Here is a 12,520-nt window from a genome sequence, read left to right on the forward strand (position 1 = left end):
GGGCGGGGAGCTTCAAAGGCCTTGCCGCCTTTGTAATGTGACCCAGATCTCTCCAGATGGTGGAGATGACCAATCCCCCTGTCCTGTCCCCACTTTTGGCAGCAACACAAGTGGAAAAATTAGTTAAATTTGGAGGAGTGCCCACTTCATGCCAGTCCCACCCATAGGGTGGATGAGCTGAAATGGACACTACTTTTCAAATTCCTCCATCTTGTTTGGAAATAATTAGGCCACTAGGGTTAGCGTTATGCCCACTTCCCAGAGGAAGTGGTCATAAGAAGGGTGTAATCACCCTAAAGGTGGTCAGCCCATTGACTACTGCCTGGCACTCCCTGTAATGCCCCTAATTTGAGTACTTAGGTGGCATCCCTGAACCCTAGAACTCAGATTCCTGACAACCTAAGAAAATCTGGACAATACAGAGCCACACAAGCAGAGAAGAATACAGACACCAACTGATTCGGCCCCAGCTCTACCGGCGTGTCTGCAGCCCTTGACGATCCTGCACCAAAAGATGGCCTGTCCTGCAGCCCAGTGACCTCCAGAGCTTTGATAGGACTGCCTGCCTTCTACAAAAATCAAGATCTCCCGAGAGCAGCAGATCTGATAAAGAAGAGAACAGCTTTAAAAGAAAAGATCTCTGCCCTGAGGAACTGTGAAACTGACTCTGGACCCACCACTGCACCAGACAACCATGGCCCATGTCCAAGTGGCCAAACGGTCTTTTGAAGGTTTCCTAGCGATTCTGAGTCTGAGTTCACCATGGGCTGACCCCTGCTGGACTCTGCCTTAAAGCCTGCAGCCTCAAACCAAAGACTCCCACTAGCAGCGACCTGCCTGGTAAGCTGTTCCCAATGTCAAAGGACACCCCTGCACCCAGAGCCCCTGGGGCTTTGGGAGCTAGACTGTCAGTGTCCCTACATTCCATAGCATCCGAACTTACTTGAGCAGCTGTGGATTTTCTCCCTTTAGCCTCCTGGCCTGAGCCTGCAGCCTTTTTCCCAAAACGGATCTCCCCCTTTGACTTGCATTGGGCACCCGATGCTGTGTTGCTACTCTGCACTCAGCCCCCTATGCCTCTGAGGGTGTAAGTTTGGTGCTGCCTTGTGGACCCCCAAGTGCTTACCTCAGTCCCAGGAGATCAACCCCTGACACCGCTTTACTCACCTGCGAGCAGCACATCTTTGGTTATCCTCAGTCTCCATTGGTTGACATTGGGCACCCGACTCCAATTTTAACCCGTGCACACCGTCACTGTGGATGAGCTCTTGGTACTGATTTAAACCTTTCCTGGTGTTGACCTAAAACCTCAAAGAGTGGATTTGTAAGTTGTGTGCCTACCCGCAAAACTGCATTATTGTTTTCATCCCATAGGTTGACATTGCTAAACTGAAAAATGTCACTGTGTTGAGTATTTAAAACTGCAAAGTATTAAAGCTTGAAAATCTACTTACCTGATTACGAATTTCTTGGGTTTGAAACATATATAAAAAGACATCTTATTTTTCTAAATTGGTCTCAGAGTTATTCTTTGAGAGTGTGTCTCATTTATTGCTTCTGTGAGTACAACAAATGCTTGGCACTACCCTCTGATAAGCCTAACTGTTCATCAGCTACCACAAATAGAGCATTAGTCCTATCTACTTTTGCCTCTGCAATACCATTTGGGAATTCAATGGACTCTCTGCACAGTGTACTTCATTTTAGTGCACTGTGTAGAGAGACAGCTTCTTATGATGATGATGATAAGAAGAACAACAACAACAACATAAAGGAGAGGAAAAATGACAATAACAATAATCATCATCATCGTCGTATGGAAACTTAACTTCCCTTATGTACTTATTATTTAATATGTTTTAATGTATCATTGTTAGAGATGAAAAAGAAAGGCTCCCATTTCCTTTCCACTCAGCCAGCTCACTATATCAGAGCAGTGCCTAGGGATAGTAAGCTGTCACAGCCCGACTCAAAGGCTTGCCCATGCGGCTTCTCTGGTACCCTCCTTTCATCCTTCCTCTCTCGAGCATCCCCTGCACCAACATATCCTCGGGAGATGCTCACAGAGCGGCACTGGTCTGGAAATCCAAACCTCACCGCGGACCAATCAGGAAGCAGCTCCATCATGCAAACCCGGCCAGTGCGGAAGCCACACTGAGCGGGGGGTGGGGGTGGTGATGGGGGGAGAACAACAACACACGGTGGCCAATCTGCTGGAAGGGTACAATGGCCAATGAGGCTCTGTTTTACAGCTCCAGATTGGCTGGCAGGAAATCAGTCCTCTAAGGATACACTGGAGGTATCTTTTTTTGCAAGCTGCATCCCCGATAGCCACCGCATTCCTCTTTTTTAACTCCCTCTTCCAAGCCCCTTCTCTTTTTTTACGCCAAACTTTTGGCAGTGGAATCTCATTCTCTCTGCCTTGAGTCATCGACGTGGAGTGCAAATGCATTTCCATCGCCAGGGAAGCCATTGAAGAAAGAAAAAAGCACAGAAGGAAAGAGACAAAAAGCCCTGACGAAGAGAGAAACTGGGACACAATAAATATGCTAAGAGGAGGCATCGCGAAGCCAGTTTCTCACCTTGGCTCCTCGGGCTGCTGAAGGCGTCAAGGGAGGCAGGACAGAGAAGAGGACTCCGGCTGGAGGAGAGGAGAGAAGAGGAAGAAGAAGAGAGAAGGGAGAAGCCTTGGAGGGGACCAGGGCTTGGTCTGGCAGTGAGCAATGCAATCTGCAAGCAAGATCCTCAGCCTCTTCTTCCTCATCCTGATGGGCACTGAACTTACTCAAGTAGGTCTCCTGGCAGCATCTCCAGGGGCGCCTGTCTGTCATCCGGCAGGAGGGGTGGTTCGAGGTGGTGGTGGTGGTGGTGGGGGGGGGGGGGATCATACAGTGCTGGTTTGCAGCTGCTAGGCGCTGAAAGCGAGATCAGCAGAGTGAAATGGCATACGGAATGGGAGTTGATTTAGTGCCGCGACGCTTCCTGTAGGCGCTGTGTGAGAGAGAATCACAATGAGTGAACATGATGGATTTGGATAGCGCTGTGAAGCCATCACTCTGCGCTGTGAGAAAGAAAGCGGAACGAGTGGGGCAAGGTGTCTCGGGGGTTTTGTGGCGCTGCATTGATGTCTCTGTGTGCTGCAAGAAAGAGCAGCGAATGAGCGTGATAAAGCGGGAGGCTTATTTAGCGCTGCAATGCCACCACGAGGCGCTGTCAGAGACAGCAGAGCGGAATGATCGATCGGCCAGCACGGCTCTGTCTGGCTAGTATACGTGCCGTTCGCGATCCCATCCCTCTTTGTGTGCCTCTTCTATACTGGTGTGGAGAGCTCTGTTGCCCTCCCCGTCTGATCTGAGCTTTATAATTACTATTATTAAACAGAACTTACCAGTATAAGATGGGTGTGTGGGAACAGAACGTGGTACCCACAGCCATGGTTTGTAGGAGCCCCAGGCCCCTTGCTTCCATACACAGTCTGCAGAATATCTCTCATTAAAGTTGCAGGTGCCTGTGCAGGGTGTGATCCAAAGGGCACATTGTGTTTTTAGTGGTCGGAGCTGAGAGTTGTTCATCTCTTGGCTTCATAGACGTAAAGGCGTTTTTTCTAAGCAGCATTTAAATGAAGACATTTTCACCTCTCGCTGACTGCACGCCTAGCAGCGCCCTCAACGTGTACAGACAATAGGGACCAGGAAGAGACTAGTCTAGAAAAAATACTAGCAAATGGTACTAAAACTGATTATGTGCTCAGCCATACGTGCGCTGCGATTCTTAGCACCCATCACTTTCATTGAGTTTTGGGGCGGAGCAAGATATTTGATTGACATCTGAAGGATCTCTATCTCTTATCAGAGAGGGTACCTGTCATCCAATCCACTTCCAACAGACCCATGTCTAGTAGGCGCCTGGCAGCCAACCTCGGAGCGGAGGCGCTCGGGTTCCCGGGGAGGAGGTGGCATGACGGTGGCGCTCCGTCCTGGGCTCCTGACCCTCTGCCTCTATCTGGGCAACTTCTGGAGCACCAAACGGGGATGCTTCTCATGCGCCCAAGAGCACAATGTCCACATGAGTGTGCGCTGGCCGTGCGAGGCTGTGACGAAGCTGGGTGGTGTCAGGAGGGCGATGAGAGTTCACGCAGGTTTCTATCACCTTTTCAAAACAGACCCGCGCCCCTCCCCCATGGTTAGGTGGGTTGCGCGGCGAGACAGACGAATGCTGTGTCTCTGCCAACTTCATCGCCTGTAACAAAACGGGGCGGGGCAACGCCCCTCCCCATGAAGCTCACCATCTTGCTCTTCCTCGATGCAGGATGTCACTACTGGTCGTTGCAGCTCTCTATGTTTTCTTTATTCCGCTATTATTTTAGTATTTCTGTATGTTCACAGTGTCTTGAAGCTACCTGGAAGATGTGAATAGAAGCATGTTGGCACTATAACTAGGGCCATTGAAATTATGCGATTGTGCAGCATAATTATAGATTTGCTCCATTTGCCACATAATCCATCATCTGCCACATAATCTGCAGATTTTAACAAAAAGATTGTTTCTTGCTCAAACGGTTCTAAAGTTACTAGAAATGCAGCAACGTGTTGTGGTGCGCTAGAAGGTCCTTTGCAAAACCGGACAGGTCACCTTTCTGTTGCATATTGCTATATTTGGGTGTTAATCTGGTGCTAATGAATACAACCAATGCCCAGTGTTGCAAAGTTTAAAAATGACAAATAATGAAGTAAAACTATTAAAATGTGCTGCATTATCCCGCATAATTTGCAATTTGTTTGCTGCATAATCTACTCAAGCTTGCTACATAATTTGCCCCCGTCTTGCCACATAATTCCAGTGGCCCTGGCTATAACCTACTTAATGTAAAAACACGAGCACCCTGTAGTGGTGCCTCAGATTTCACCTGGTGGTGTCTGATGGCAGATCAGCTGAGGTACACTTCCGTAAAGGTTGTCTGAGGGGTTCTCAAGGGTCACAAGGTATCTTGTTTATTCTGACACAGCTATTACTTTGCAAGGCGCCCAGGGCCTGGGTGACCTCCAGTTCCATTGTCTGTCCTAATTAAACCACAATTCCAAGACCAAACGCAGGTGTGCACTTTGGGATACAATTCTCCTTCCTTGCGTTTCAGACTATCTCTAGGCGCTCCCATGTTTTCAAATTAACCTCTTGAGGCATTCAAAGATGAAATGCCCAGGATGACACAATTAGGCCAAGTGGGGAAGCTGCGACCGACCGGTCCCTCTTGGGCTGATTCAACACTTGATCACAGCTCTTAGAAACCTAACCCAAATCTTCAATCTATTTTTTGGCATTTTCAGACAATCTTCTCCTTTCTGGTGGCAGAGCACAGACTCATCTCTGCCCGATATAAGGCTACCAACGGTGACTGGGTCAGGGCAAGATGAAAACCAGTAATTTGTGTGGGGGAAGGACACGGGCAGTCATTGTAGGTGGCAGAATCAAAAGCAAATAGACGTTTGAGATTTTGCTGCCATTTCCTTCTGTGTTAGGCCTTAAATTATGAGTTAGCAAAGGAAAGATAACTTTAGGCATTATGAGGTTGCATTATGTATTCGTTTCTATTTTTTGACTTCTGTGCATATATTTACATATCATGCATGCATACATCACAGAAATGGACACGCAGACTCGAATTCACCAAAAGTTTACCTCCATGTTGCAGATGGGCGTGTCTCATAACAGATTCCTTTGTAGTGACGTCCTACAAAAATATCTTGTTGTTTTCTATAAAACTGAATGAGATTAATAGAATAGAAAAATATTATGCACGGACCAAATACACCTCTGTACGACCATATCTATACCATGTGCATTCCTATTATTAACAATAGTTGTAATAAATCAAACAATTCGTGTTATATTATCTGGAAAAAAACTAGTATGATCACTACCTGGAAACAGGAAGGCGTTGTAAAATCACGTCCCTTCTCACTGATAAGTGAGGGCGGGAAAGCACAACACTGACCGCTGCGCCTCTCATGACGAATGACCTTGTCTTTAAAAGAATCAATTATTGACAACATTGTTTAATGCCATCTTGCAAATGACAGAATTTTCAAAGCCCGTATTTTATGCGCATGATGTAATTCCCGCAAATAGCAGCCAATGAGAACCTCTCAAATATAACGTTTTATTGTTAATTTATTTAAAAGTTACCCAGCATGAAATCCGTTGTGAGGTCCGATAATGCAGTCCCATTAAAGAACCACTAGGCTTCTGGTGTCATGAACTACAACGTCACTAAAATCCACATTTGCAGTTATAGGACCACAGTTCCTGAAGTGCTCACATTAACTCTTCGTTACTCTCTGTCACTCACGCCATCCCTCTTTCTGTCTCGCGCTTTCTCTTCCTCACGGTCTGTCTCACTCTCTCTCTCTTCCTCATTTTATCTTTCCCCACCTTCTGTATTTCAGACCATCATCCTCCCCAAAAAATACATTTCCATTTCACACTTCATTTTGTTCTCCTCTCTTTCTCCCTCTCACACACTCATTTTCATCTCGCGCTCTTCCTCTTTCCCCCTCTCTCTCTCTGATTCCCTCTCTTCCACACTGTCTTAATTTCTGTCTCTCTCACGCACACTCACTATTTGTTTGAATCTCTCGTCCCTATCTCCTCTGTCTCTTCGAAAGTCTCCCTTTCTCAGGTCTCTCTCTTTCTCTCTGTCTCACGCACGCGGCCTCTCCTCCTCTCTCTTTTCTCACTCTATGCTTTATGTAAACCCTATCTCTCTTTGTCATGGTCTCTGTACACATGTACGCTCACATGCACACACCTAGACATTCATGTACACACCTATAGACGTCCATCTGTAGTCACCCTATCAGAGTCCTGTATTTTCTAATAGAGCCTATCAGTGCTTTAAATGGAAAAACAGAAGTGCAGGTACTCTGTACCGGAGTACCTGCTTGTTTCTGAGAAGTGCCGGTACTCTCCAATTAAAAGTATTACGTTTTTCTTGAGATGTGCCGGTACTCTCCCTCGCAAAATAAAAAAGTTCCGGTACTCAGTACCGGAGAGTACCGGCCCATTTAAAGCACTGGAGCCTATACATTTTCCGCTCTTTCCATATAATATTGACATCGTTACTTAGTGTATGTCAATACGGATGTGTGCAGATAAAGACGAGACGCCTCCCCATAGGTTCAGTCTGTCCATTCCACCATGAACATACACGTGCATGCACACACGTATACACACTAGCGCAGGCACACTATTTTAACTTTGGTCAGTACACCATATGACTTTTACAGCTCCAACACCCTCGAGACAATTCCCATTTCTTGTCACAGTGAAGGAGTTTCTAGAGTTACAAAGGCGCCCCCACACCCTGCCCTCAGGCCAAACGGAGGCCCAGGGCCCCTTGCTGTAGTTTCTAATCTGGGGGTGAAAGGACTCATCGCAGTGATGGTTGTAACTACCAGGATCACCTCAGAAAAAAATTCTTACTTTCCATTGCAGTGGATGCAGAAAGAGGTGAGAACAGTAGGTGGCTGCGGGTGGTCAGTGTGGGGTCTGCTGAGGGCACTGGGGCAGGTGGCTGCAGGTGGTCTGTGTTGGGTCTGCTGAGGGCACTGGGGCAGGTGGCTGCAGGTGGTCAGCGTGGAGTCTGCTAAGGGCACAGGGGGAGATGGCCCTGGGTGGTCAGTGTGGGATCTGCTGAGGGCACTGGGCAGGTGGCTTTGGTTGGTCAGCATGGTGTCTGCTGAGGGTACTGGGGAAGGTGGCTGTAGTCTGCTAAAAGCATTGTGGCTAAATGCCTGCAATGTCAGCGTGGGATCATCTGAGGGCACTGGAACAGGTGGCTGTGGGTGGTCAGGATGGAATCTGCTGAGGGAATTGGGGCTGGTAACTGCAGGTGGTTAGCATGGGACCTGCTGATGGCACTGGAACCGGTGGGTGCAGGTTTTCAGCACCGGATCTGCTGAGGGCACTGGGACAGGTGGCTGCAGGTGGTCTGTGTTGGGTCTGCTGAGGGCACTGGGGCAGGTGGCTGCAGGTGGTCAACGTGGGGTCTGCTGAGGTTACTGGGGCAGGTGGTTGTAGTCTGCCGAAGGCATTGCGGCTGGTGGCTTGCTGTGGTCAGCATGGGATCTTCGCACAGGCACTGGAAGAGGTGGCTGTGGGTGGTCAGGATGGGATCTGCTGAGGGCATTGGGGCTGGTAGCTGCCGGTGGTCAGCAAGGGACCTGCTGACGGCACTGGAACAGGTGGGTGCAGGTGGTCAGCGTCAGACCTGCTAAGGGCACTGGGACAGGTGGGTGCAGGTGGTCTGTGTTGGGTCTGCTGAAAGCAATGGGGCGCATGGCTACGGGTGGTCTGCGTGCGATCTGCTGAAGGTACTGGGGCAGGTGGCTTTGGGTTGTCAGTGTGGGGTCTACTCAGGGCACTGGGACTGGATAGGGTGAGGGCCTACAGAAATGACCACTGCCTGTCAGCTTGGCCTCTGACACTCTGTATCCCTTCCCTGCCCTGTTATGTTTGTTGAAAGCATAATAACAACAACAACAGTAACAACAACAACAAAAATAACAATAACAACAACAATAATAATAGTAATAATAATTACAGTGACATATTAATAACAGTAGATACACCACACACTACTACTATTAATAATAGCATGTCATCAACAGTAATAAAAAGAACATTATTATTAGTAGTATTATTAGTAGTAGTAGTACTACTACAGACTGTAGACGAGCAACCTTCTAAGTTAATATAATTACACCCAATGGCCTAGCAACAATAAGAAGCCCATTTTTTGGTGCCTTTGTACAGGCTTTGCTGAATTACCTTCCACATCAAAGGGGTCTCCAATCAACTCACCATCTAGCTCAGTGCCTCAGCAAGTTAAAAGCTTCCTTCTGACATTTAATGTGACCTGAGTTTGATTTGATTGCCATCAAAGTCAACTCATCCTTTCATCTTCCTAAGAGTAATAAATTGAGAAGAGTTGAATTGGGTAATGGTAACACATGTTAATTACAGGGTTTAGAAAAGCCATAACTGTGGTATTACAAAGGGTCTGCACCGACAGAGCATTGCTTTTTATAAAGCTCCAGTGGCGCAAGCCTCACAGTCATATCTATGAGGTGACGCAAAGCCACCCTGTATCGCTTTGCTTGGCCTCATAGATATGGAGTAAGGCAAGGCAGCACCAAGCACTACGTTGCCTTACTCTACGCCAAGGAGGCATTCCATGGGCATTGCAGTGGGTTTTCCGACACAACACATGGGTTTTGACACATTCCCATATTTACAAGGATCTGTAAACCTGGGAATGTGTCAAAACTGTGCCCCTCCCCAAGGGAGGCGTAACTAGGAGAAATAACTGTATTTCTCTTTGTTTTTTCCTCATTCTATGTCCATTCTTCAGCACATAACTAAAGAGGAAAATGCCTCCATTTATTATTTTTGTGCAGGAAGGTGAGCCTTCTTGCACAAAAACAATCGTGCCAACAACGTAGACACCCTTCCACCATGGTGCAAGGGTGTCTGCATTGGTGCTAGGTACCAATTTGTGTGCCGGCACAGGCAGAAGAGACAGGGAGGCGCATAGTGTTGTGCAACGTGAAGCTGCCATTGTAAAGAATCTGTGTGCTGAACCACAAGCCCCACCCACAGGCAGGTTTACTTCCTGTCTCCACAGCATCAAGGAACAAATCACTTCTAAAGGCATTAGAAGCAGTGGGGGAGAGGATTTGTAGAGCAGGCCTCCAGTGGCCCTCATTATGAGTGAGGTGGATTGGAAATGAAAACCTGCATAGATTTCACCTCCATCCTGTCACGAGTAACTCAGTGTTTTCAAACACTGGAACCGATTTACTGGCCAGAATAATTTCTGGTAAAGACACTTTAGGCTTTGACAGCAGCTAAGTTTCATGCCTCATCCTGCCCGACATTCTGATAGGACACTCCTTCGCCTTTCTTCCCCTACCCTGTCCACGCCTCCTCTCCATTCCCCTCCCAGACAGAAGCTGCTGCCCCCACCTACAACCTGCAGAGGGCAGGAGATAAATGTGAGGATTAAACCTCACAATTCCATGCAGTTTGAGGCCTGGTAGAAATGTTATTCCCATTTCCATGTGGTTTACCTTGTAACTGCACATTGAAGGTGGGTGTTGCTGCATGGTACCAGTAATTACCAGCACAGAGTCTGCACAAGGGTTGTGCAAAATGTGTGTAACTTGCTTTCATTTGATTATGCGAAGTTATGTGTTACTACACAAAATATAAATCCATCATTTCAAACCACATTTTAGCGCCAAAGGCTTCCTCATGTTACTTTTTGGCACAAGGATCCCTTTAGACAAAAGCATTGCAAGCAGCAGCTATTTGTTTCTGTTGTTCCCATGCGTTTGCAGTACATTTTTACAATGAATTGCACAGAATTACTCAAAGTCGCTTGATGGCATAATTTTGGGAAATTCATGTTTGAAGTATAATGCAAAATTCCCTAAATTATGCAAATTACACAGGCATAATCTAAATTTCGTCCATGCCTAGTTTGCGCCCCGCCAGTACAACAGAAATTGTAAGGAGGCCCAAAGAGTTATGAAAGTGAAAACAGGCTTGTACTACTTACCTCTGTGGAAGACGCCTCGTACAGCAAACATGGCTTTTGTACACCAGGGTATAGTGCAAAAAACAACACAGTTCCTGATGCCAAGGAGGACATTTTAGGATGTGTATCTGGGTAAGTAGGTTCAGATTCCTAGACACATGCTGCTTATGACTGACACATAAAGCCAATTAGATCTCCAGCTTTACCTTGAGTTTGGCTCAGAGGTGAGAGTGAAGATTGCAGATGTCCTGTCCTTATCACCGGATCAGTTGTATCAGCTCCTGTAGGGCGCCCTTCTGTGAATAGATGGATTTAACTGTCTGGAAAATAAACAATTCGCTCACATCAGACTAGGTTTACCAGAAAACAAAGACTACCAGAGCAGGGTCTTTAAATCGAGGCGCAAAAGCAGACCACTTCTTCTGAGAAGTCTCCTCTCCACAATGATTTGCACATTTCATCTGTCAGCCTCCCCCCGCCCAACTTCTTCATTGAGACACACAACTTGGTGTAAAAGAGGGACCTTGCATTTGATATCATCAGTGTTCTTAACTCAAAGGTTCGGTGACAACCCAAGTAAGGAAATGGCACAGAATCACACAAAGCGTCAGTGGATCGCTTCCGGCAGCTTGAGCGTCAATTTGTGTCTTGAAGCAAGTTTGGGGCCTAAAGTTGATATACGCACTGGGACAGCGATTTGTTCAAGATCAAACAATGTATTTGTGGGTATCAGGGACTTGAATTCATCAGTTGTCCTCATAAAGCTGAGTATTCAGCGGGAAACTACTGCCCCTTCATACCTTGACAAGGAAGACACACTCATAAAAATGAACCGTTCCTAAACTCTGAAACAATTTGGAAGTGTGAGTGCGTTTTGTTTTCTGAATATACATCAGCTATGGCACTGATATTATACTTCCCGAAAGTTACACCAAATCTGTTTTCCAGGATCTGGTCCGTTGCCTAACTTGTTGACATTAAAACCCGAAGAACTGGCTTCTAATTCCATTTTTAAAATTTGACCCAAAAAAGTTTCTGATTTCCGGCAAATTAGTTTCTCACCTTGTGTGAGCTATGGCCATGTTTCATTAAACACTATAAATCATTGCATGGTATGTTGTTTGGTGCTGTCCTGATTCAGCCTGATTCTTGCAATTTGGTCTGAGATGCACCTTACTTACTCTCGTGAAGATTCTCCTGCTGCAATAAAAATTTTCTCTGTACAGTGCCTGGTTTCTCCTTGGAGCCCCATCAGTGCTGCATTAACTGGGTGCACACAGCACAATTACCAAACAAGTCAGTGCATGGTCGGTGTGCCGTAGGAGGAGACCCTTCTTAATTCCTTGTGACGGTCAAGGACTCGCATTTGAAGCTTTGCTCTAGTACAACCAGCTCAATGTGCAGAAGGGAGTGATTAGAAAAGAGAATGTACACCGAGCAAGAAGGAGGTAAAAGGAAAAGTTAAGTAATTCTCTGGGAAGTATAGATCATTGGAACATTGGAATACTGGGGACCCTATTGAAGACAATGGAGCAGCTCCAGGCTTCTAATGGCTGTTGTAAGGCCAATTAAGGTTTCTCTCTTTTTCATTGAGAACATCCTACCCTTAGTGGGTGGAATGCTCTAATAGCCTCCTAGCCCTTCTCACTCGGGCTATATGTCAGTTGTTAAAGGCCCTCTCCCTTGTTAAAATAACTTGCTTTCAGGGCCTTCAACAAGTGATATAGTCCTGAGCTGTGGGCTGTAAGGTTATATTAGAACACTGGAATGCCGGGAAGTCCATTGAAGGTAATGAAGTGTCTCAAGGCCAATAATGGCTGCTATAGGGCTTCTGGTCAACCATTCGAATGTCTGTGTTTCTGTCATCATTTTCAATTCAGAACATTCTACTCCTAGTGTGTGGAATGTTCTAATGGCCTTATA

At 46.6% G+C, this 12,520-nt stretch overlaps 1 protein-coding gene across 1 annotated transcript in view; it reads left to right on the top strand.

The window, feature by feature from the left end:
• The first annotated feature begins 2,276 nt into the window (after positions 1 to 2,276).
• The window catches only part of OLFM1 (olfactomedin 1), a 171,295-nt gene continuing 161,051 nt past the window's right edge, over positions 2,277 to 12,520 (top strand). The window contains exon 1 of the mRNA XM_069241583.1: positions 2,277 to 2,789. Within this exon, the coding sequence (XP_069097684.1) occupies positions 2,724 to 2,789 (66 nt within the window). The 5' untranslated portion in view covers positions 2,277 to 2,723. The remainder of the gene's footprint in view (positions 2,790 to 12,520) is intronic.

Source organism: Pleurodeles waltl, chromosome 6 (assembly GCF_031143425.1).
Source record: "Pleurodeles waltl isolate 20211129_DDA chromosome 6, aPleWal1.hap1.20221129, whole genome shotgun sequence".
Lineage (NCBI taxonomy): Eukaryota > Metazoa > Chordata > Amphibia > Caudata > Salamandridae > Pleurodeles > Pleurodeles waltl.